At 42.7% G+C, this 23,301-nt stretch overlaps 1 protein-coding gene across 2 annotated transcripts in view; it reads right to left on the bottom strand.

Annotated features, from left to right (window-relative positions):
- The window catches only part of LOC126281428 (protein inscuteable homolog), a 206,539-nt gene that overhangs the window by 99,805 nt on the left and 83,433 nt on the right, over positions 1-23,301 (bottom strand). The window contains exon 1 of one of the 2 annotated variants that reach the window (XM_049980378.1): positions 12,370-12,680. The exons of the other annotated variant lie outside the window; for it this stretch is intronic. Within the exon in view, the coding sequence (XP_049836335.1) occupies positions 12,370-12,518 (149 nt within the window). The 5' untranslated portion in view covers positions 12,519-12,680. Of the gene's footprint in view, positions 1-12,369; positions 12,681-23,301 lie in introns of those variants that run through there. 2 annotated transcript variants of the gene reach the window in all.

The raw sequence follows: 23,301 nt of genomic DNA, 5'->3' as shown, positions 1-23,301 counted from the left end.
GATGTGCTGATCAGCCGATGCCAACTTGTCATGTCCCTTTACGTTTGTGCGAACGAGTGTTAAGTCTGCGTTATTTCTTTATACGTGTAGATGAAGTAACCAAAACATTACTGAGTATCTTTTCGTTTTCTGTCCCACAGGAACAGGCAATTTTGTTTAACGAAGAACTTTTAGTTTACTACGACATACGGTTATCTTACGAACAAGAGTGAGCTATTCAGAAGACTGAGAACATAGTTGTTATCATAGTCGCCAAATTATAAGACTGCTTAATGACTGTTTTTTAGATCAAGCACGTTTAAGGCTGCTCTCGCAAGAAACTGACAATTATTAACAACTGAAAATACCCAACTGACTATTTCTGTTTAAAGTATATGGTCTGGTTTTTAGGAGAAAATGTCCGGTTAAATATAATGCTGAATCCAACTTTTCTATTTTTGGGTCTGCCAAACATTAAAGATCTAGCTTGAAGCTGATGATCCCTACCTAAAAATTACGGCATTAAGGTACCTGAGGAAAATTCAAGACTCTACACCATCTATTTGGCATCTTTGCGTCCGTTAAAAACAATAGTACAAACGTCGTCAGCCGCGGTACGGTTCGCATAGGAGAAATGTCTTAAATGGGAGAGGCGGCCAGAGACAATTATGCAAATACGTAAAATGCCGAAGACATCAAATATCGTTTTATCAGTCAATTGCCATTGTGTCACTGGCATGAATCTTAAGTCTCAAATATCTGGAGGGATTCATCCAGAGGATTTAAGGAGCACTGACCACATCGAGTCTAGTTGTCGGAAAGGCATATGCCAGACCAATTCACTGGAGGAGTATACCCCTAGCGAGGTGCATCTACAAATGGAGTTTATGTGTGGATCAAGTATACGGTTCTGTGGGGGGTTAGAGTTTATTACTGGGTTCTTCCCCCTTTCCCAGTTATAGCTTGCTGTAACCCTCGCTTATAATTTGTTCAGACTAGTTGTTAGTACAGTGCTTTAACATAACTTCTAAGAAACTACAAGGTGTACAACTTTGTTTCCGCCGTTTGCCGATAGGTGGTGACAAAGGTAAGTAGCGGTCGAAAGAAACAGATCGCAGACGTCCGGTAGTTACCTTGGACCTCGGTCAACATAAACTCATTTTAACATTAGTCGATTTTTGTCTGCATCATAAAGTTGTTCTTGATTGAAAATGTCAGTCTACAAGCCTAATTCTGGTTATTTGCGGGAAGTGTTACTCTTTTGTTTCATTGTGAAGAATACAGTGGCTGAGTCTCATCGAATGCTCTCAACTACGTATGGTAAGGACGCTATTAGTGAAAGACGCTTCAATAACGGTTATTTTAACGTCGTAGACCGGCTTAGTGGTGGAAGAGAGAATGTTTTCGAAGATGCTGAGTTGGAGACACTGCTGAGTGAAGACTCGCGTCAAACTCAAGAAGAATTGGCACGATTAGTGCGAATGACACAGCAAGCTATTTCAAAACATCAAGGCTATGGGCATGCTTCAGAAAGAAGGAACTTGGGTCCCATGTGAGCTGAAACCAAGAGACATTGAACGGCGTTTCTGTGTTTGTGAACAGTTGCTTCAGATGCAAAAACAGAAGGGATTTCTGCAGCGCATTCTGACCGCGGACGAAAACTGGGTTCATTACGATAACCCTAAACGCAAAAAATCATGGAGATACCCCGGCCATGCTTCCACGTCTACTGCCAAACCTAATATTCACAGTTCGGCGTCGTGTGCTATGAGGTGTTGAAACCAAGTGAAACGACCACAGGTGCTCGTTATCGGACGCAATTAATGAGTTTCAGTAGAGCAGTAAAAGACAAACAGCCGCAATACAGCAAGAGGAACGATAAAGTGATTAGACAGCACGACAACGCTCGACCCCACGTTGCAAAAAGAGGCCAAAACGTACTTTGAAACGTTAAAATGGGAAGTCCTACCCCACCCGCCGTATTCTACGGACATTGCTCCCTCTGACTACCACCTGTTTAGATCAATGGCGCATGGCCTGGTTGACCAACACTTCCGATCTCATAAGGAAGTCACAAATTGGACCGATTCGTGGCTCACTTCAATAGATGAACAATTTTTTCTTCGCAGGATTCGGACACTGCCCGAAAGATGGGAGAAAGTAGTAGCCAGCGATGGAAAATACTTTGAATGATACATGTCTGACCAATTGATTCATTAAAGCTTCAAATATCGAGGAATAAACGGCGGAAACACAGTTTTACTCCTTGTAGATTTCAGAGAAATGCATAGGTCGAAAGGCATTCGATCGAAAAATTAAAAACTTACACATGTCATGTGATTAATTTTATTACCCGCCCAAGTAGCCGTGCGTGTTACAGAGACGATTCCGGAACGGGCAGGTGCGTCGGCTCGGAATCGAATCCTCTCGGCGGATTAACTACGAGGGTCAGTGTGGCGGCCAGCCTGGATGTGGTGGTAAGCTGGTTTCGCACATCCCCACTAAATGAATTCCCACTTCAGCGACTCGATTCGCAACTACTTAGAAAAACCTTCGCATTCTTTCACGTGTTTCAACAGTCGACTGCGGGTCACCATGTTCTTCGTACGAGACCCAGTGACACTTCCCCACTTGTTCCACCCCCATCCTCCGTCCCCCCACCACCAACAGTTCTATGCGTGTTGGAAGTTGCGTCTGCTGCTAGCAAGCTTATCTTCCCTGCGGCTCTCCTAAAGAGGCTCGAGAGGCAAAATAAAGTTGCTTCCCTCTTAAGGCGGCGGGACCGGTAGCCAGAAGAGACCTGGTTTATCTCGTCTTCTAAAGTGCGCTGCTTAGCATCATCAGTAGCCACAAATGAGCGTTTTCGAGAAGTTACTGCCTCATCTAAGCAGCCTGTGCCACATAATTAGATAGAGCTAATAATTAATAAGGAAAGACAGCTTTGTGACCATATAAGTTATTTTAGCTGGACGCAGATTTTCTAACTCGTTTCTTTTCGCAGACTCCGATCAATCCTGCGTCACGTCGCCCTTGCTTCTGTAGTTATTATACTATAGGCGGTAGCCGAGGCATTAGGTCTTATTTGAATAAAAGTAAGCTCAGAATTTCTGTGTACCTCACTTGTTCCGCACATGTAAAAAGTTTCTTACAATCGATACGAGCAAAACTCAGGTATGTGGCTGCTAACTACACGAATACTGAATAGTTAATAACACTATGGTTTTTCCATCCAAGCTTTCTGTGAAAGTTTCTTATTTATGATTGTTCACTCGACGGAAATCGACATAGTGCACTTTCTTCCTCCCTCGCCAGTATGATGCGGAAAAAACAGGCGCAGGAAGGGAATGCGTGTCTAAAAATCATGTTTCTCAAATTCATTGCATTACTCACACTGACTCATCCGCCCCCTCCAATCTCGTTTCTTATAACCCATCGTTTCCGGTGATAAATTATGTCCGTATGCATGGATTACCCAGTCGTTGTTCTGTGGACGTTTCCTCCCAATGCCCAGTTTCTCATAAAAGCCCGGTAGAAATCTGTATTGACCACCTGTCATCTGACCAGGAGGGACAAACTCTATATATATGAGTTTACTCTTGACGTCTCTAGGTTCTTCTGGTCGAGGCGAAGAAAGACTCTTCCACTGCGATGACTGCTGCTTCGTTGCTCCAGTGACACCCTTAGAAAGGAAGTTTGGATCGTCCTGAAGCAGCTGTTTCAGTTCCATAGAGACTTGTAAGTGATGTTGCTCCTAATCGCCTAGGTGCAGACGTGACACAAACTTCGGTGTAAACCTACTCATGTTAAATTCTTCCGATAGAAAATGTTAACATGCACCATGAATAACTTCCAAGGTGTTGCAGATGTCTTGGATGGTATGTATGCGACCATGCAAAATTGAATCTCTCACTTTCTGAGCATTTTCCGGTGTCGATAGCCGAGCTGAACGGTCGTTATCTTCAGCCGATGTACGTACGTTTTCGAAACGCTTTTATATAGTCCTAAGCTTGTATCCTGAAGCTTGTTTCAGCGTTTGATACGTTTCTGCAGCGGTTTTTCCAAGTTTCAGATCAGCCATCGCAAAGCCGCGTACTCGCAGAAACACGTTGTCAACGAACTAAAACACTCAGTTCGGCAGTCGCTTTCCACACGGATCCAAGAAGGAAGAGAGCCTATATACTAATTTGTTTCTATAGGCTCAGGAGACACACCTAGCGGCATTTCAGTGTAGTCGTCACCATTTACGCGCAAAATTCTAATTTCGGGAGCTTTTTGATAACATGACATATATATTTCCGGGTTTCTGTTAAGCGGAACCTGAGGTTAACTGGTAAAAAAGCTGCGAGGAACTAGCGACGTCACAACTCTGAACGGGGCTTTAGCATGAAATATGTAACATTATAACCGCGAAATTAACTGTGTGCTACGTTTTCACGACTAAAGCATTGAAGCTACTTCGATGAAATTTAGTATAGAGTTAGCTTCAATCCACTTAAAAACGATTTACCTGAGGATAAAACATGGACAAACTTTTTACATTAGTGAAAACAAACCATGTTAAGAAATTATTAAATTTGTTATATAAAGTACAGCTACATCAGTAACAAGGTGCAGTGATGATCGCTCCTGACCGTTGTTAATTATCTGTCGATATTATTATGGAGCAAGTACAGGGTTATAAACACAAAATCAAATATGGGTAATGCAGGAGTAGGTTTAATAATGAATAGGAAAATAGGAATGCGGGTAAGCTACTACAAACAGCATAGTGAACGCATTATTGTGGCCAAAACAGATACGAAGCCCACACCTATTACAGTAGTACAAGTTGATATGCCAACTAGCTCTGCAGATGACGAAAAAATTGAGGAAATGTATGATGAAATAAAAGAAATTATTCAGATAGTGAAGGGTGATGATAATTTAATAGTCATGGGTGACTGGAATTCAGCAGTAGGAAAAGGCAGAGAAGGAAACGTAGTAGGTGAATATGGATTGGGGAAAAGAAATTAAAGAGGAAGCCACTTGGTAGAATTTTGCACAGAGCACAACTTAATCATAGCTAATACTTGGTTTAAGAATTATGAAAGAAGGATGTATACATGGAAGAACCCTGGAGATACTAAAAGGTATCAGATAGATAATATAATGATAAAACAGAGATTTACGAACCAGGTTTTAAATTGTAAGACATTTCCAGGGGCAGATGTGGACTCTGACCACAGTCTATTGGTTATGACCTGTAGATTAAAACTGCAGAAACTGCAAAAAGGTGTGATTTGGATACACTGATGAAACCAGAGGTTGTACAGAGTTTCAGGGAGAGCATAAGAGAACAATTGACACGAATGGGGGAAAGAAATACAGTAGAAGAATGGGTAGCTTTGAGGGATGAAGTAGTGAAGGCAGCAATGGATCAAGTAGGTAAAAAGACGAGGGCTAGTAGAAATCCTTGGGTAACAGAAAAAATATTGAATTTAATTGATGAAAGGAGAAAATATAAAAATGCAATAAATGAAGCAGGCAACAAGGAATACAAACGTCTCAAAAATGAGATCGATAGGAAGTGCAAAATGGCTAAGCAGGGATGGCTAGAGGACAAATGTAAGGATGTAGATGCTTATCTCACTAGGGGTAAGATAGTTAAAGATACCTTTGGAGCTAAGAGAACCACTTGTATGAACATCAAGAGCTCAGATGGAAACACACTTCTAAGCAAAGAAGGGAAAGCAGAAAGGTGGGAGGAGTATATAGAGGGTCTATACAAGGGCGATGTACTTGAGGACAATATTATGGAAATGGAAGAGGATGTAGATGAAGATGAAATGGGAGATACGATACTGCGTGAAGAGTTTGACAGAGCACTGAAAGACCTGAGCCGAAACAAGGCCCCCGGAGTAGACAATATTCCATTGGAACTACTGACGGCCTTGAAAGAGCCAGTCCTGACAAAACTCTACCATCTGGTGAGCAAGATGTATGAGACAGGCGAAATACCCTCAGACTTCAAGAAGAATATAATAATTCCAATCCCAAAGAAAGCAAGTGCTGACAGATGTGAAAATTACCGAACTATCAGTTTAATAAGTCACATCTGCAAAATACTAAAGCGAATTCTTTACAGACGAATGGAAAAACTGGTAGATGCAGACCTCGGGGGGGATCAGTTTGGATTCCGTAGAAATGTTGGAACACGTGAGGCAATACTGACCTTACGACTTGTCTTAGAAGAAAGATTAAGGAAAGGCAAACCTAAGTTTCTAGCATATGCAGGCTTAGAGAAAGCTTTTGACAATGTTGATTGGAATACTCTCTTTCAAATTCTAAAGGTGGCAGGGGTAAAATACAGGGAGCGAAAGGCAATTTACAATTTGTACAGAAACTAGATGGCAGTTATAAGAGTCGAGGGACATGAAATGGAAGCAGTGGTTGGGAAGGGAGTGAGACAGGGCTGTAGCCTATCTCCGATGTTATTCAATCTGTATATTGAGCAAGCAGTGAAGGAAACAAAAGAAAAATTTGGAGTAGGTATTAAAATCGATGGAGAAGAAATAAAAACTTTGAGGTTCGCCGATGACATTGTAATTCTGTCAGAGACAGCAAAGGACTTGGAAGAGCAGTTGAACGGAATGGACAGTGTCTTTAAAGGAGGATATAAGATGAACATCAACAAAAGCAAAACGAGGATAATGGAATGTAGTCGAATTAAGTCGGATGATGCTGAAGGAATTAGATAAGGAAATGAGACACTTAAAGTAGTAAAGGAGTTTTGCTATTTGGGGAGCAAAATAATTGATGATGGTCGAAATAGAGAGGATATAAAATGTAGACTGGCAACGGCAAGGAAAGCGTTTCTGAAGAAGAGAAATTTGTTAACATCGAGTATAGATTGAAGTTTCAGGAAGTCGTTTCTGAAAGTATTTGTATGGAGTGTAGCCATGTATGGAAGTGAAACATGGACGATAAATAGTTTGGACAAGAAGAGAATTGAAGCTTTCGAAATGTGGTGCTACAGAAGAATGCTGAAGATTAACTGGGTAGATCGCATAACTAAGGAGGAAGTATTGAATAGGATTGGGGAGAAGAGAAGTTTGTGGCCCAACTTGACTAGAAGAAGGGATCGGTTGGTAGGAGATGTCCTGAGGCATCAAGGGATCACAAATTTAGCATTGTAGGGCAGTGTGGAGGGTAAAAATCGTAGAAGGAGACCAAGAGATGAATACACTAAGCAGATTCAGAAGGATGTAGGTTGCAGTAGGTACTGGGAGATGAAGCTTGCAGAGGATAGAGTAGCATGGAGAGCTGCATCAAACCAGTCTCAGGACTGAAGACCACAACAACAACAACAACAACAACAACTGAGCAAGTCTCCACACACGCTATTGAATTTCTTGACTCTCTGTAACTGTCAGGTTTGCCTTCTCATGAACTGAGGTTAAAGGTTAGTGTTCCGGTCCTGTTATTGTGAAATCTTGATGCGACCAGATAGTGTAATAGTACATACTTACAAATTTCGTATCTCGGCCGAAATACTGTACGGCTATTATGGCGAGGGGGGCGATGGGCGATCAACACTCTTCCGTCTGAGGGCGTTGCTGCAGTGTATATGCAATGTACCGCGACTCCGGTGCGGGTATATAAGCACCGACATGTAGACAAGGGATTACTGTGGCATTCGTGTCTTTCGGAATGCGTGCAGTAAATGCGGAAACATTAACTATGGCGACGTTACCATCAAATGCGTCCAAACAGGATGAACGTGCTGTTATTCTATTCTTGGCTGCCGACGACGAACACCGCTCCACCTTCATCGGAGAATTAAGAATGCATATGGGGCTGTCTGTCTGTCTGTCAAAAACTGCCACAAGGGAGCGCTTTTGCCTCACGATAATGCACATCGTCCCCATACAGCAAATGTCGCGAAGCGGAAGTGGGAGATACTAGAGCATTCACCCCCCCTCCCTAACCCCACCTATAGTAATTCCCATACGTTTATGGCGCCTTCAATCCCTTAAAAGAGGCCTCAAAGGGTCGGCGATTCCTGTTGGAGGAGGATGTTACAAACTTCTTCACGCAGCACGACACTGTGTTTCACCATTTAACAGATCTCTTCAGCCCGGTGCATCGAAGGGATCATGGCCTCAGTGCTCACGGCAATTTTGCCTCATTGGTGTACCGATTCTGGACTGTACGGCCTTGGAACGACAACTTTTGCACATCAACAGGGAAAATATTTTGTTTACACTAATCCCAATTATAACCGACAGATCTATCTTTTCATTTTAAAAGGGTGCAATTTCCACTAATGAGCACAGAGCTCATGCTATATGTACAATGTGAACAATGCTATGCGGTGTGCTCAGGTGAACCCAGTCCATTAAATCCTTACATTCTCGCGAAAGAATGGAAGGTCAGGAACATTGTTTATAGAACTGTGTTAAGATCATTCAGTAAATAATTATTTGGAAAGGAGTTTTCAGCTGCTTTTAATATTTTAACCAAAATTCGGTGCACAGCAAAACAATAGAAACAGATTCGTTATGTACACTTATACCGGCACTACATACATTAACACACATATCTACACCACTACATACCCAGATATTTATAAATTACCAGCTTATTCATCGTAACAAAACTACTGATCTGCTAGAGCACCAGCTATTAGGGTTACGCTACTGTAGAAGACTTTAACGCACGGCGGAGACGCTCTGCGTGCGCGGGCGCACACATACAAACGTAGAGCGCAGTGCGTGAGCAAGCGGAGAGACACGTGCGCCTTGGCGCGGGAGCGGAGGGGGTTCGGCATCTGCAGCAGTCAGCAGCTTACCAGGAAGGCGACATCGCTGCTTGTGACTGACTCACGCCTCAGCTGCTGAGTAAAGGTTGCTCAGGGACGAAGGCAGCGGCGCGGCTTCCGATTCAACAAAGCACAAGGCCGACCCGCAAGCGACACGTTTCCGCCGAACCGATTTCCCGCCGTTCGCAGACGGCTCACGAAAATTCCAGGAAGCCTCTCCGACAGCAGACGGATATTTCGTGTCCGCTACAGAAGTCGTCGAGAAACTGGTGTTAAATTTCACACTATGTTTTAAGTCAACAAAGTGCATTTGCGACGCAATTTTAACTACGATTGCTCTCAAAGTACGAGACTGTTTGGCGTCCTAAAAGGACCATCGTAACCAGTATCACTTTTGTCGAACTGCTACATATCTTCACACGTGGGCTATTCGGAAAGTACCCTCCGTTAAGCCCCTTGTTTCAATTGAATACTCTAGACAAGTGCGTCTACTGCAGCGCCCATGGCGTTTTATTGCCGTACCGAGTACTCTATTTTGAGTGGTCATTTTCATTTACGTCAGCGTCAAAATTGCAGGTGCGCAGTTTGGCATCTGAATGCTGAAAGCGAGGTTATGAGGGGCTATCCTTTTTACGAAAAAATCGAAATGTAGTAACAAGCAATGGCAATAGAGTTTATTAATGACAGAAGCAGAATTCATAGTGAAGGTTCTTGGCAAATAACATTTGATGAATTTTTCACACTCTTGATCACTGAAAGGATAGGAAAAGTATAATCCAAACATATCAGAACATATACATTTATCGCTCTAGGAAATATGTACTTGTAAACACATCAGACAATGCGTAGGACGCAGTAAATAGTGCCTTTTTGCTTTATCCTTCGAATCTTTTTTTCTTGCTAAGTGAAAATAACGACGGAAATTATTTATTTCCTCCAATAATTTTCATTAAACACATTTATCTGCTTATGATCTTATTTATGTGCAGTCTAGTTTTTTCCCTGCAAAATGTAAATTCCTTTGCTTTCGAATATTTCGCCGCTCTTGAAGACCAGAAGAACACTAGTAGAAAAAAATAATAGGACACTGTGTAACTTTTCAATCTGCCATGAAAACAAAACAAACGACATGATAAAGATTAAGAAGACGCGAAAGCACTAAAACCATTTCTGAAATAGGATTGAGCTCGGCCAGAATAGCTTATAACTTCCGAGGTTAGCAGACGCCGCTATAGACCCTTGTCTCTGCGCATGCGCAGTGTATATAGAAAAACTATACTCGAAAATTCACAACTGCAAACTCGGCACAAGCTAAAGTCAGTGACGTCACAGACACACTCGCGATGTGGCTGGTAGTAGACGTAGAGTAATCGTTTTTGACCAGAAAGTCGCTCATGTAAAACGGACATTAGAAAAAAAAAACTTAAAACTACAACTCTGTATTTCTTTTCTACAGAATCACTATTCAGATTTAAGCATTAATTACGTCTCTTAACGAGCCGAGAAATTATTCTTATACATAAAGTTCTGGCAGATGAGAGTTTTGGAACCAAAGGAACACACAACGTCTGGTAACCTATGGTCGTGAAGTAAGATCAACTCTGACAGAAGAAAATTCATGGTGCAAAGACAGGTTCAATGTAATCATCAGTTTACAAAACAACGCTTTTCTAGTGTACAACTACAAACTGAAATGATACGGAAGTTACTAACACGTCAATAACGCCACTCCGCACTATTGAAGATCGAAATATTTTCTTCGATCCGCCAGGAGAGGTTAAGTGACTTTTCAGCAATATGCAGAGATTAATTTAGAGCCGTTTTATACACACTCAGCAGCAGAGTAAGAAAGGAAAATTCGAAATATTTTCTGTGAACAGTCACCTATGTTGCTAAGATTTTTTTCTATTTGATACTACGTACTCCACTGTAATGGCAATAAAAATAATTGTTTTTCCCAGCGTTCTGGGCCACTGTGGTGGGCAGCATTATGTGAGCAAGAAACATAAGCGATGTGAATATTTCTTAGTTTACTTTATAGATATCTGAGTATTCCGATGTGTTTACGACGACGGCAAACGGCGAACTCACTCTCGACATTAAACTATAAATCATATAAGGCGAAATTTAGCTTGGACAAAAATACTGCAGCAGCAGTTGGACCAAAGGTTAGACGTACGCACTAGCTGAAACCACCAAAAGAAACCAGCCGCTGACTCCAACGTGCAAGATACTTTTAACATTAAGATTAAATGCTTTCAGATGATGGTACCGCTTTGTCTAAAACAAGATGGAGCAACAGCTTGCACAGCTGTCCACAAGGTATCGCCCTACATTACCTATCTGATGAAAGGACTGATCAAAATGCCCAATTAAGAAAAATTATATGATGAAAACCCAGTGTGGTTATCATCAAATAGCACGTTCTGCTGATGTTCTATGCGCTGTGGACTGTGACCATATCTCCGCCGTATCTACTGGCGGCAAAAGTGCAGATACATTTTGGAATAGTCACTGGTGGTTTTCGTTAAGCATAACAACTAATCGCAGATGCTAATCTTAATCTAAAATGTATACAAAGATCCAACGGAACTTGGTGATGAAAAATTGTCTACAAATCAATTCCAAAACAGCAGAAAAGGAAGTTAACACGAGTCAGTGCAAAGAGTATGGAATTTAGTAACAGTGTATTTATAAAAAAGAGTTACGCCTTTTCCTTGTTGGCCGTAGAAACTTAATCAGATTTTTTTGCATTCTATTGTGTCTTTATATTGCCCAACAACATTTCAAGCAACAAATTTTTTAGGTTGGAAAAAGTCCTTAAAAATTCAATTTCTTAACTACCGTCAAAATTGACGTTCACTCAGTGATGGTTACACAATTGACCCTTAGCAGTGTTGAACAAATAAAATCCTTCACTTCGCTTTCCAACAATCAAGCAACTGCTTCATTTCTCGCATCTGTACTTCTTGCAACGGCGAGCCCCAAAAACTTTAGCTGTCTTTCCTTTTTTGCTTTTAAATTGGTGTTTTTTTTACGAAACTGAAAATTATATGGAATTTTATAATTACCACCGAACCAGAAAATGTAATATTCCTTTTCTAATGTACAGCGGAGATAAAAAACGAGTTTCAAAACCAGAGAAAACACAAAACGGGACAACGCTATAGAGAAATGCAGTTCGAATACACATTAAGAGGTAGCGTCACAACAAACGTTACAACACTGTTCGAAGTTGACGTATAGTATCATAAATCCCCTTGACACACTACTAGCAATTAGACTGTTCAAGGACCAAATAGAGCTAAAAACTAAATGAACTACATCTCAGTAAACAAAAAGTTGTGCACGACTTGAAGGACCTAAAGCGTTTTCGACTTGCATATGACAACAGACTGGTAAGATGCAATGTAAAAATTGATACAAACCTAGAAACAAATATACAGTGTGCAAAATCGGGAACTATTTAACAAACGACGGCTTTATTTTTTACTTTTGCAAAATATGTTGCGGACTGAAGAAAGCAAACGAAATGGAAATCTTAAATGCTCGTTAACGATTCAAATTGTGCAAAACATTATGAACGTTACCTGTGAACACACCGAAACGAAGTTGATTGGAATCTTATCCACTGCCAACAGCAACCCATGATGCAAGCAGCTGTGCACCGAACACACATCGATGGCGCAATAACCGATTTTGCTTTAATCCCGTACTCACCCTTTAAACAGACGCTCATTTGTTATCGATATATTTGATTACTTCAGTCGAAGACAATGATTATTCTGTGTTGAGAAACGATATGGCATACGATTGCTGTTTACGAGTAAGTGCTGAAAAGCTGGAACTTTCCGGAATTTTCTAATAGAGCATCTTCGTGAAGCCTATTCTCGTAGGTTCCAGCATCAAAATTCTCCATATTATTGAGTGCATCAATGCGCGGTTATCACATGGCGTAATATACGTCAGGTGGTGGAGGGAGGGAGGATATTTCTTTAGCGAATATTAACAGATAACAGAAATCAGTTTCAGCTCAGAGGATTATCAAATATTATAGGAGTTTGTAATTACAATGAGAACATTAAATGGAAGAAATATTGCTGCGCGGTGTGGGATCCTTACCAGGTGGGATTGACGGAGGACATCGAGAGGGTGCAAAGAAGGGCAGCTCGTTTTGTATTATCGCGTTATAGGGGAGAGAGTGTGGCAGATATGATACACGAGTTGGGATGGAAGTCATTACAGCATAGACGTTTTTCGTCGCGGCGAGACCTTTTTACGAAATTTCAGTCACCAACTTTCTTTCCGAATGCGAAAATATTTTGTTGAGCCCAACCTACATAGGTAGGAATGATCATCAAAATAAAATAAGAGAAATCAGAGCTCGAACAGAAAGGTTTAGGTGTTCGTTTTTCCCGCTCGCTGTTCGGGAGTGGAATAGTAGAGAGATAGTATGATTGTGGTTCGATGAACCCTCTGCCAAGCACTTAAATGTGAATTGCAGAGTAGTCATGTAGATGTAGACGTTCAGTATCTGAGTGACATTCCACAAAAAATATCTAACGGGCAGTAAGGAGGTATTAAGAGGGTGAATACGCTTGGATTGAGTAAAAATTTTATGGTGAAATAAAATCGTAAAATTATTACCGAAACATGGGTGCAGTTGCTAAATATCGCACCTGATTCAAGTATATTATTTATTTTTGTGATATAACTTATTTCTGCACACTTAACGTATGCGTATGCTTGAGCCCGTAAGTTTTTTATATTGTGTAAAAAAAAACAATAATATCAATCTACTAAAGATTTCGTCGAGAGGTGATGCTAGTTAATGATGGAAAATTGGGTTTCTCTAACGACTGCTTCAACTGTTTTCATCATTCGATGTGGAGAAGAAATTCTTTTTAAGTAGAACTTACCATCGACTTGGCTCTTCGGTTGCGGGATGCCGCTAATAAATTGGCTATTCAAGAAGCATACCCATTTTCAGCGCTTGATCATTTACGTCGTTATTTTCACGACAAATGTACTTGAAGTAGCACAATATGGATTCTAAAAAATCACTTAACTATCGAATTTCCTAAATCTGCGAGCGTAGCTAAATCACGTTAATCTGCTGCTTATCTATGCCACACGTTGATTTTAGTACGTGTCAGAAATTGACAGCACTTCTCATTTTCTTTCTGTGGCTTTGGGCTGTTTCTGTTCAAAAAATTCAAGAAGTGCAGCGATCTGAGAGACTGTTTACTACCCAAACCCTTACGTATTGCAAAGTAAATCACGTAGACATCGTCACTCTTAACTATATAAAATTAACGACCTTTTAATCTGCTTCGTAATATTCTGCGACGGATATATTGCTTCTGATCGGGATGACACAAAATCTTACACAATAAAGTTCTCTCTGTCTATATCAGAAAAAATTAAAAACAATGTTCCATTCCCCCCCCCCCCCCTCTCTCTCTCTCTCTCTCTCTCTCTCTCTCTCTCTCTCTCTCTCTCTCTCTCTCTCTCTCTGGGATTTGATAGACTGGCAGAAATGTGGCTATTGAAGAAAGGAGCACAATGAGAACTGAAAATGGAATGTGCTTCAGATTGAGAGATATAACAGAAAAAAAGGCTGGTTTCAGACACTGATCTGAGGATACATTGTGCAACATTGAATTATGAAGGCCTGGAAAGAGGGGAGGGGGTGGGGGGAGACCATAACGCTGTTTGAAAGCTGGTAACTTCAGTTGCCTTACCTTCCGTTAGTCACGCGGATCTCACAAGTGCAAGTGTTTTTGGTTGATTCGTTTCAGTTCCTCGTCATTAATTATCTGATTTTTCCATCTAACCTTCACAAAACTGTAAATGTCCAAGGTTTGCTGATGTCATTTCATTTCTATCAGAGACAGCAAAGGACTTTGGTTCATTGAACCTTCTGCCAAGCACTTTATTGTAAATAGCAAAGTAATCACTTAGACGTAGAAGATTAGATGAATGGAATGGACAGTGTCTAGAAAGGAGGCTATAAGATGGAACCAACAAAAGCAAAATAAGGGAAATGGAATGTAACCGAATTCAACAACGATGCGAGGATAATTAGATAAGGAAATAAGACATTACAAGTGGTTGAAGAGTTTTACTATTTAGGAAATAAAATAGCTGACAACGGCGAAGCAGATACGATTTAAGATGTACACTTGCTCGACAGTAAAAGTGTTCCTAAACTAGAGAAACTTATTAACATGGAATATAAATTCAAGTGTTAGAAAAAACGTCGGCCTTCGGTAGATGCGCGGGGTTCGGAGAGGCAGATACCCGAAGAGACCCTGGTTCGATATTTGGTCGAGTCGGAGATTTTCTCCGCTCGGGGGCTAGATGTTGTGTTGTCCTTACATTCGTATCGCCGTAGCTGACAAGAACATAGTCTCAAATACACTGTCTTATCGTCTTTCCATTACTGAGATTACTGAAAGGGTTCGAACCGAAGGACAATAAACTGAATTTTTTTTTAAAAAAAAGTTGTAGGAAGTCTTTTCTGAAGATACCTGTCTGGAGTCCTTGTATAGAAGTGAAACGTGGACGGAAGTATAAGAGGCAGTCAAATGAAAACCAAATATCCGTCACAATGGGACCGTGGAATGGTTCCATTCAATGGTCATTACCACGTCCATTAAGACCACTGGGAAACGAGAGGATCAATTGCTGTAGAACGCTGCAACTCTTGCACTTCCTCGTCCACACGTCTTTCCTCAGGTCGCCAAAGATTTGAAAAAAATCACTGAGAAAGATCTGGGCTGCACGTAGTATGTTGTTGTGTTTCCCAGTCAAATCGCTGGGGCGTAGCCTTCGACCGATTGGCAGTGTGGAGGCGGGCCTTTTAGTGCCTCAGGATAAAATGTTGAAGTTTCTGCAAATTGTCTTCATAGTGCTGCGCAGTGATTGTGGCATGACACACGCTCGAAAACCTCGACGAACAGTGGGGCCCCTACGTTCGAAGGAGGCGGCCATCATGCCCTTACCAGAAATTGTGTGAACAGCTTTGGATTTATCTGCCGGGGAAGACGTAGGATGTTTCCACTGCTGGCTTTGCAGTTTGTCCGTGGGCTGTCGGAATCATTCTGTTGCACGATAACGCCCACCCCCACACTATCGATTACTACCAATTAGACGAAGGCTACGCTTCAGCGAACTGGTTGTGAAACGCTGCACTACCCTCTGTACATTTCGGATCTTTCACCGAATGATTTTTTATATCTTTGACGACCCGAAGATAGACATGCGTGACGTCGGTCACAGTCGGACGAAGAAGTGCAAGAGTGGGTGCGACTGCGGATATGTCAACAGCCGACGACGTTCTACGAGCAGGAACTGATCGTATCGGCTCGTTTCATCTCCCAGTGGGATAAATGTCTTAATGCGCGAGATGATTGCTGTTGAATGGAACCATTCCATGATCCCGATGTAGCGGGTACTCTGTTTTCATTTGACTATCCCTTATAATTCAGATAAAACGATGATAGAGGTTTTTGAAATGTGGTTCTACAGAAGAATGCCGAAGCTTAGCTGTAACAAATGACGAGGTACTGAATTGGATTGGGGAGAAAGGAGTTTTGTGGCACATCTTGAGCAAGAGAAGGGATCTGTTGGTAGTGCACATTCTGAGAAATCAATGGGTCATCAATATAGTACTGGAAGGAATTGCAAGCACGTTCAAAAGAATGTAGAGTGCAGCAGTTATTCGGAGATGAAGAGGCTTGCACAGGACAGAGTAGCCAGGAGAGATGCATCAAACCAATCTTCAGACTGAATGCAACAGTAAAAAATGCAAGCAGTATCATTCGATGCGATTTTATCGACGTGAGTGAAAATATCAACTGAATCATATTAAGATGAAGGTCTAGACTCTTTTTTTTTTTTCTTTTTTTCGTGTTATAAGTCTTCTGGCTGGTTTGATGCGGCCCGCCACGAAGTCTTTTCCTGTGTCAACCTTTTCATCTTATAGTAGTCGTTGCAACTTACGTCCTCAATTATTTGCTGGATGTATTCCAATTCCGGTCTTCCTGTACAGTTTTTAATCTGTACACCTCCCTCTTGTACCACGGAACTTATCCCCTGATGTTCTCAACAGATGTCCCGTCGTCGTGTACCTCCTTTTTGTCACTGTTTTCCATATATTCGGTTTTCTCACCAATTCTGCGGAGAACCCCACATTCCTGACCTTATCAGTCCATCAAATTTTCAACATCCTTCTGTAGCATCACATCTCAAATATTTCGGTTCTCATTTGTTCCTATACAATACTGTGCTCCAAACGTACATTCTCAGAAATTTCTTCCTCAAATTAAGGTCTACGTTCGAGACCAGTAGACTTCACTTCGCTTGGAATTACCTTTTTGCCAGTGCTAGTCTGCTTTTTATGTCCTCCTTGCTCCGTCCGTCAAGGATTATTTTGCTGCCTATGTAGTATAACTACTTAACTTTGTCTATTCGTGATCCCCAATTCTGATAAGTTTCTTGCTGTTCTCATTTCTGCTACTTCTCATTACTTTCGTCTTTCATCGATTTACTCTGAATCTATATCCTGTATTTATTAGAATATTTATTCCATTCAGCACATCATGTAACTCTTCTTTACTTTCATTTAGGATTGCAATGTCATCAGTGAATCTGATCACTGATATCCTTTCATCTTCAATTTTAATTTCACTGCTGAACCTCTCTCTCTTATATCCGTCATTACTTCTTCGACGTATAGACTGATCAGTAGGGGTAAAGGACTACATCCTGTCTTACGTTCTTTTAATCCGAACGCTCCGTACTCGGTCTTCCAGTCTTAGTGTTCCTCTTGGTTCTTGCACATATTGCATATTATCCGTCTTTCCATATACACTCCTGGAAATTGAAATAAGAACACCGTGAATTCATTGTCCCAGGAAGGGGAAACTTTATTGACACATTCCTGGGGTCAGATACATCACATGATCACACTGACAGAACCACAGGCACATAGACACAGGCAACAGAGCATTCACAATGTCGGCACTAGTACAGTGTATATCCACCTTTGGCAGCAATGAAGGCTGCTATTCTCCCTTGGAGACGATCGCAGAGATGCTGGATGTAGTCCTGTGGAACGGCTTGCCATGCCATTTCCACCTGGCGCCTCAGTTGGACCAGCGTTCGTGCTGGACGTGCAGACCGCGTGAGGCGACGCTTCATCCAGTCCCAAACATGCTCAATGGGGGACAGATCCGGAGATCTTGCTGGCCAGGGTAGTTGACTTACACCTTCTAAAGCACATTGGGTGGCACGGGACACATGCGGACGTGCATTGTCCTGTTGGAACAGCAAGTTCCCTTGCCGGTCTAGGAATGGTAGAACATTGGGTTCGATGACGGTTTGGATGTACCGTGCACTACTGGAGGCGGGCTGCACGATGTTGGGGCGTGAGCGGAAGACGGCCTAACGGTGTGCAGGACCGTAGCCCAGCTTCATGGAGACGGTTGCGAATGGTCGTCGCCGATACCCCAGGAGCAACAGTCTCCCTAATTTGCTGGGAAGTGGCGATGCGGTCCCCTACGGCATTGCGTAGGATCCTAAGGTCTTGGCGTGCATCCGTGCGTCGCTGCGGTCCGGTCCCAGGTCGACGGGCACGTGCACCTTCCGCCGACCACTGGCGACAACATCGATGTACTGTGGAGACCTCACGCCCCACGTGTTGAGCAATTCAGCGGTACGTCCACCCGACCTCCCGCATGCCCACTAGACGCCCTCGCACAAAGTCCGTTAACTGCACAGACGGGGTTCACGTCCACGCTGTCGCGGCATGCTACCAGTGTTAAAGACTGCGATGGAGCTCCGTATGCCACGGCAAACTGGCTGACACTGACGGCGGCGGTGCACAAATGCTGCGCAGCTAGCGCCATTCGACGGCCAACACCGCGGTACCTGGTGTGTCCGCTGTGCCGTGCGTGTGATCATTGCTTGTACAGCCCTCTCGCAGTGTCCGGAGCAAGTATGGTGGGTCTGACACACCGGTGTCAATGTGTTCTTTTTTCCATTTCCAGGAGTGTAGCTTCCCCATATTTTCCTCAGAAATCGAAAATCTTGCACCATTTGATAACGCTTTTTCCAGGCCGACAAATCCTATGAACGCGTCGTAATTTTTCTTCAGTCTCGCTTGCGCTATCAATCGCGACCTCAGAACTGTCTGTTTGGTGTCTTTGTCTTCCCTAACGCCAAACACATCGTCATCTAAAAAAATTAAAAAAGTAAGTTCATATAGCTCTAAGCACTATGGGACTCACCATCTGAGGTCATAAGTCCCCTAGACTTAGAACTACTTAAACTTAACTAACATAAGGACATCACACACATCCATGCCCGAAGCAGGATTCGAACCTGCGACCGTAGAAGCAGCGCAGTTTCCGACTGAAGCGCCTAGAACCGCTCGGCCACAGCGGCCGGCCAGATTCTCAATTTTCTTTTCCATTCTTCTGTATATTGTCAGCAACTTGTATGCTTGAGTTGTTAGGCTGACAATCTTCGAAATTGTGTGGACGTAGTCTGACGGTATATAACAGTCCCATTATTCTGCACACCAATATGAATAGTCGTTTTGTTGCCACTTCCGCCTTAAGAGTTAAGAAATTACGATGGATTGTTATCTATCCTTTCTGCCTTATTTGATCTTAATTCGTTCAAAGCTCTTTTAAATTCTGATTCTAATGCCGGATCCACTATCTCTTCCCTGTCGACTACTGTTTCTTCTCCCATCACGCCATCAGACAAGTCCAACCTCCTCACAGATACCTTCAGTGTACTCTTTCCACCTATGCGCTCTCTCCTCTGCATTTAAGACCGGAATTCCCACTGCACTCTTAATGTTACCGCCCGTGCTTCTAATTTCGCCGAAGGTTGTTTAGAGTTTTCTGTTTGCTGAGTCAGTACTTGCGACACTCATTTTTTCCGAGGTTGAAAAGAAAGAAGTATTCGATACGAAGAAGAATCTGTACTTCTTCCGTATCCTTAAGGGCACAGTGATTTGTAGAGCATGCTGCTTGACTTGTGGTGAGGTGAGAGTCGTGTCGCCTGTGTGGGCGGCTCGCATTGCTTCCCGCGTGGTCCTGACGCGAGACATCACTCAGATAAGGCAGGGAAGACTGTGAGACGTAATGGGAGCGGCGAGAGAATGCGCGCGTTGCATAACCGGCGCTGCGCGAGATAACGCGCCCGCCCGTGGGACAGCGCGCGGAGCTTCCTGTGGCAGTGAGTCAGCGGGCGGGACGCGCCCTTCACCCACAATGCCGGCAAACAACGCACGCCTGTCGCTGTGCCATCAACACCTGAGCACCGCCACCTGCTGGCCGCGTCCCAGCCGTGCCATTCCACACCACCACTACACTGCGCATCACAAATAAAGGGTTACTTTGAAACTTCCTGGCAGATTAAAACTGTGTGCCGGACCGAGACTCTAACTCGGGACCTTTGCCTTCTACATCTACATCCGTACTCCGCAAGCCACCTGACGGTGTGTGGCGGAGGGTACCCTGAGTACCTCTATCGGTTCTCCCTTCTATTCCAGTCTCGTATTGTACGTGGAAAGAAGGATTGTCGGTATGCTTCTGTGTGGGCTCTAATCTCTCTGATTTTATCCTCATGGTCTCTTCGCGAGATATACGTAGGAGGGAGCAATATACTGCTTGACTCTTCGGTGAAGGTATGTTCTCGAAACTTCAACAAAAGCCCGTACCGAGCTACTGAGCGTCTCTCCTGCAGAGTCTTCCACTGGAGTTTATCTATCATCTCCGTAACGCTTTCGCAATTACTAAATGATCCTGTAACAAAGTGCGCTGCTCTCCGTTGGATCTTCTCTATCTCTTCTATCAACCCTACCTGGTGCGGATCCCACACTGCTGAGCAGTATTCAAGCATTGGGCGAACAAGCGTACTGTAACCTACTTCCTTTGTTGTCGGATTGCATTTCCTTAGGATTCTTCCAATGAATCTCAGTCTGGCATCTGCTTTACCGACGATCAACTTTATATGATCATTCCATTTTAAATCACTCCTAATGCGTACTCCCAGATAATTTATGGAATTAACTGCTTCCAGTTGCTGACCTGCTATTTTGTAGCTAAATGATAAGGGACCTATCTTTCTATGTATTCGCATCACATTACACTTCGCTACATTGAGATTCAATTGCCATTCCGTGCACCATGCGTCAATTCGCTGCAGATCCTCCTGCATTTCAGTACAATTTTCCATTGTTGCAACCTCTCGATACACCACAGCATCATCTGCAAAAAGCCTCAGTGAACTTCCGATGTCATCCACCAGGTCATTTATGTATATTGTGCCTTTCGTGGGCAAGTGCTCTTCTGTCAACTGAGCTACCCAAGCACTACTCACGCCCCGTCCTCACAGCTTTACTTCTGCCAGCAACTCGTCTCCTACCTTCCAAACTTTACAGAAGCTCTCCTGCGAACCTTGCAGAACTAGCACTCCTGAAAGAAAGGAAATTGCGGAGACATGGCTTACCACAGCCTGGGGGATGTTTCCAGAATGAGAGCTTCTGTAAAGCTTGGAAGGTAGGAGACGAGGTACTGGCAGAAGTAAAGCTGTGAGGACGGGGCGTGAGTCGTGCTTGGGTAGCTCAGTTGGTAGAGCACTTGCCCGCGAAAGGCAAAGATCCCGAGTTCGAGTTTCGGTCCGGCACCCAGTTTTAATCTGCCAGGAAGTTTCATATCAGCGCACACTCCGCTGCAGAGTGAAAATATCATTCTGGAAAGGGTTACTTTTTCGGAACCTCCTAATTGTCTCCCACTGCGACGCAAAACTTCGAAATATGGCGCTCGTAGGTGCGTAAAAACCTTCCTCTGTAGTAGTGCAAAAGTGTGCGGCCTTGCTGCTTCACCCTCTGGCTTGGCGTAACTTCAAATAGCAAGGTGTCGACAAATGCGGAAAAGTTTAGAGATTGGGTTAACGATGTCACATTGGCACCAAATGTCACCGCACACGATGGGAAAGTTATCACACCCACTCTTAGCACGATAAACCCCTTCTCTTGAAGGGCCTGCGATGGAGGCCAAAACCGAGATGCCCGGAGACATTTCAGACAAACCACCGCTCGGAGCTGACACGAAAAGGCCTCAGAAGGTGTCATCCACAGCGTCAATGAAACCACTCCTTCCCTTGAGGGAAAACGCCAAGGTATCTACAGGTAAGTTGACTCTACCTATCGTGACTGGTTGATCAATTGAGGACTGATTTCTGTTTGCGCTTTTCTTTATCACATTTTCAGGGATACAGTTGAAAAGTAATGGGGACAGCCCATCTCCTTGTGTTACTCCCGTTTCGATTTCGATGGGATCTGAGACTTCCCCCGGAAATTTTGTAACTTTGTATCTGTCAGTGTTTTATGTCTGCTTGTGTTTTCAGTTATAGAACTTGTTGGTTTTAATATTCAGAAAAGTGATTCTCAGTCAACTGAGTCATAAGATTTTTTTGAAATGAACAAAGTGCACAATAAATTTTTGCTACAAATTTTCGCATGTCTTAGAATTAGCTTTAGGTTCAAGATTTACTCTGGACACGAGCGGCCTGGTATGAATCCTGCATGATGATTTCCAAGTTTTGGTACAAGTCGTTTCTGCGCTCTACCGAGAAGACACTGGGATACAATTTTGTATGCAACTGATATTAGTGCGATACCCCTACATTAGATCCGTACAAACATGGACTCATCAAGCTTATACATGGACGACCTGACATGTATCATCATCATAATCATCTCACCACCACCAAAACCATAGGCAGTAACAGCTACATGACATTCATTACTGGATAAAAATTTCCGAATTTTATCATGCACAGTGGTCGCCACCCATATACATCCACGTTTCTCCTACATGTTTTCAATATCATCTATTCACCTTCCATTAGGTCATCGTCTCGGTATTTTCCTATCTCTTTGCATCCAGAGAAGAATTTCCAAGACCTACATATACTATCATTCTCCTTGCTGCATGTCCTGTCTGTCTCCATTTCATATTCATTGTACGCGGAATTACACCTTCCACTGTAACCTGTGCCCTGATTCAATTTTTACTTTGCTGCGTCCTCCTGTAAGTCTAACACGCCTGCTGATCAACCATCTGTTTTGAATTATTATTCGAAGTTTTACTGCCGTAAACAAAATACACACCAGTTGTAAATTTTTCCAGTTTAAACTCTTCTTAAATTTTTCAAAATACTGTTTGGATTTATTGTTGTTGGAGAGGGACCATCTTGAGCAAAACACAATTTCTATTTTATTTCCCAGTCATGTTTCGCTGAAGTTGCTGCACATAACTGTTCTACAGTTCCGTATGTTTGCAGTTGAAAAATTGTGAAACAAAACTGCATTAAGTAACACAAAAATCCAGGAAATCCACATCTTGTGGTAACAAGGAAATGTACAAAACTGGGTTTTTAAGCTATGTAAATACTGTCTTAAAAACTAAAATTTTTATTGGTACAAGTAGTAAAAA

The sequence above is a fragment of the Schistocerca gregaria genome, chromosome 7 (assembly GCF_023897955.1).
Source record: "Schistocerca gregaria isolate iqSchGreg1 chromosome 7, iqSchGreg1.2, whole genome shotgun sequence".
NCBI classification, from domain to species: domain Eukaryota; kingdom Metazoa; phylum Arthropoda; class Insecta; order Orthoptera; family Acrididae; genus Schistocerca; species Schistocerca gregaria.
The sequence above is the reverse complement of the archived record's forward strand: the minus strand, read 5'-3'. Positions and strand labels throughout refer to the sequence as shown.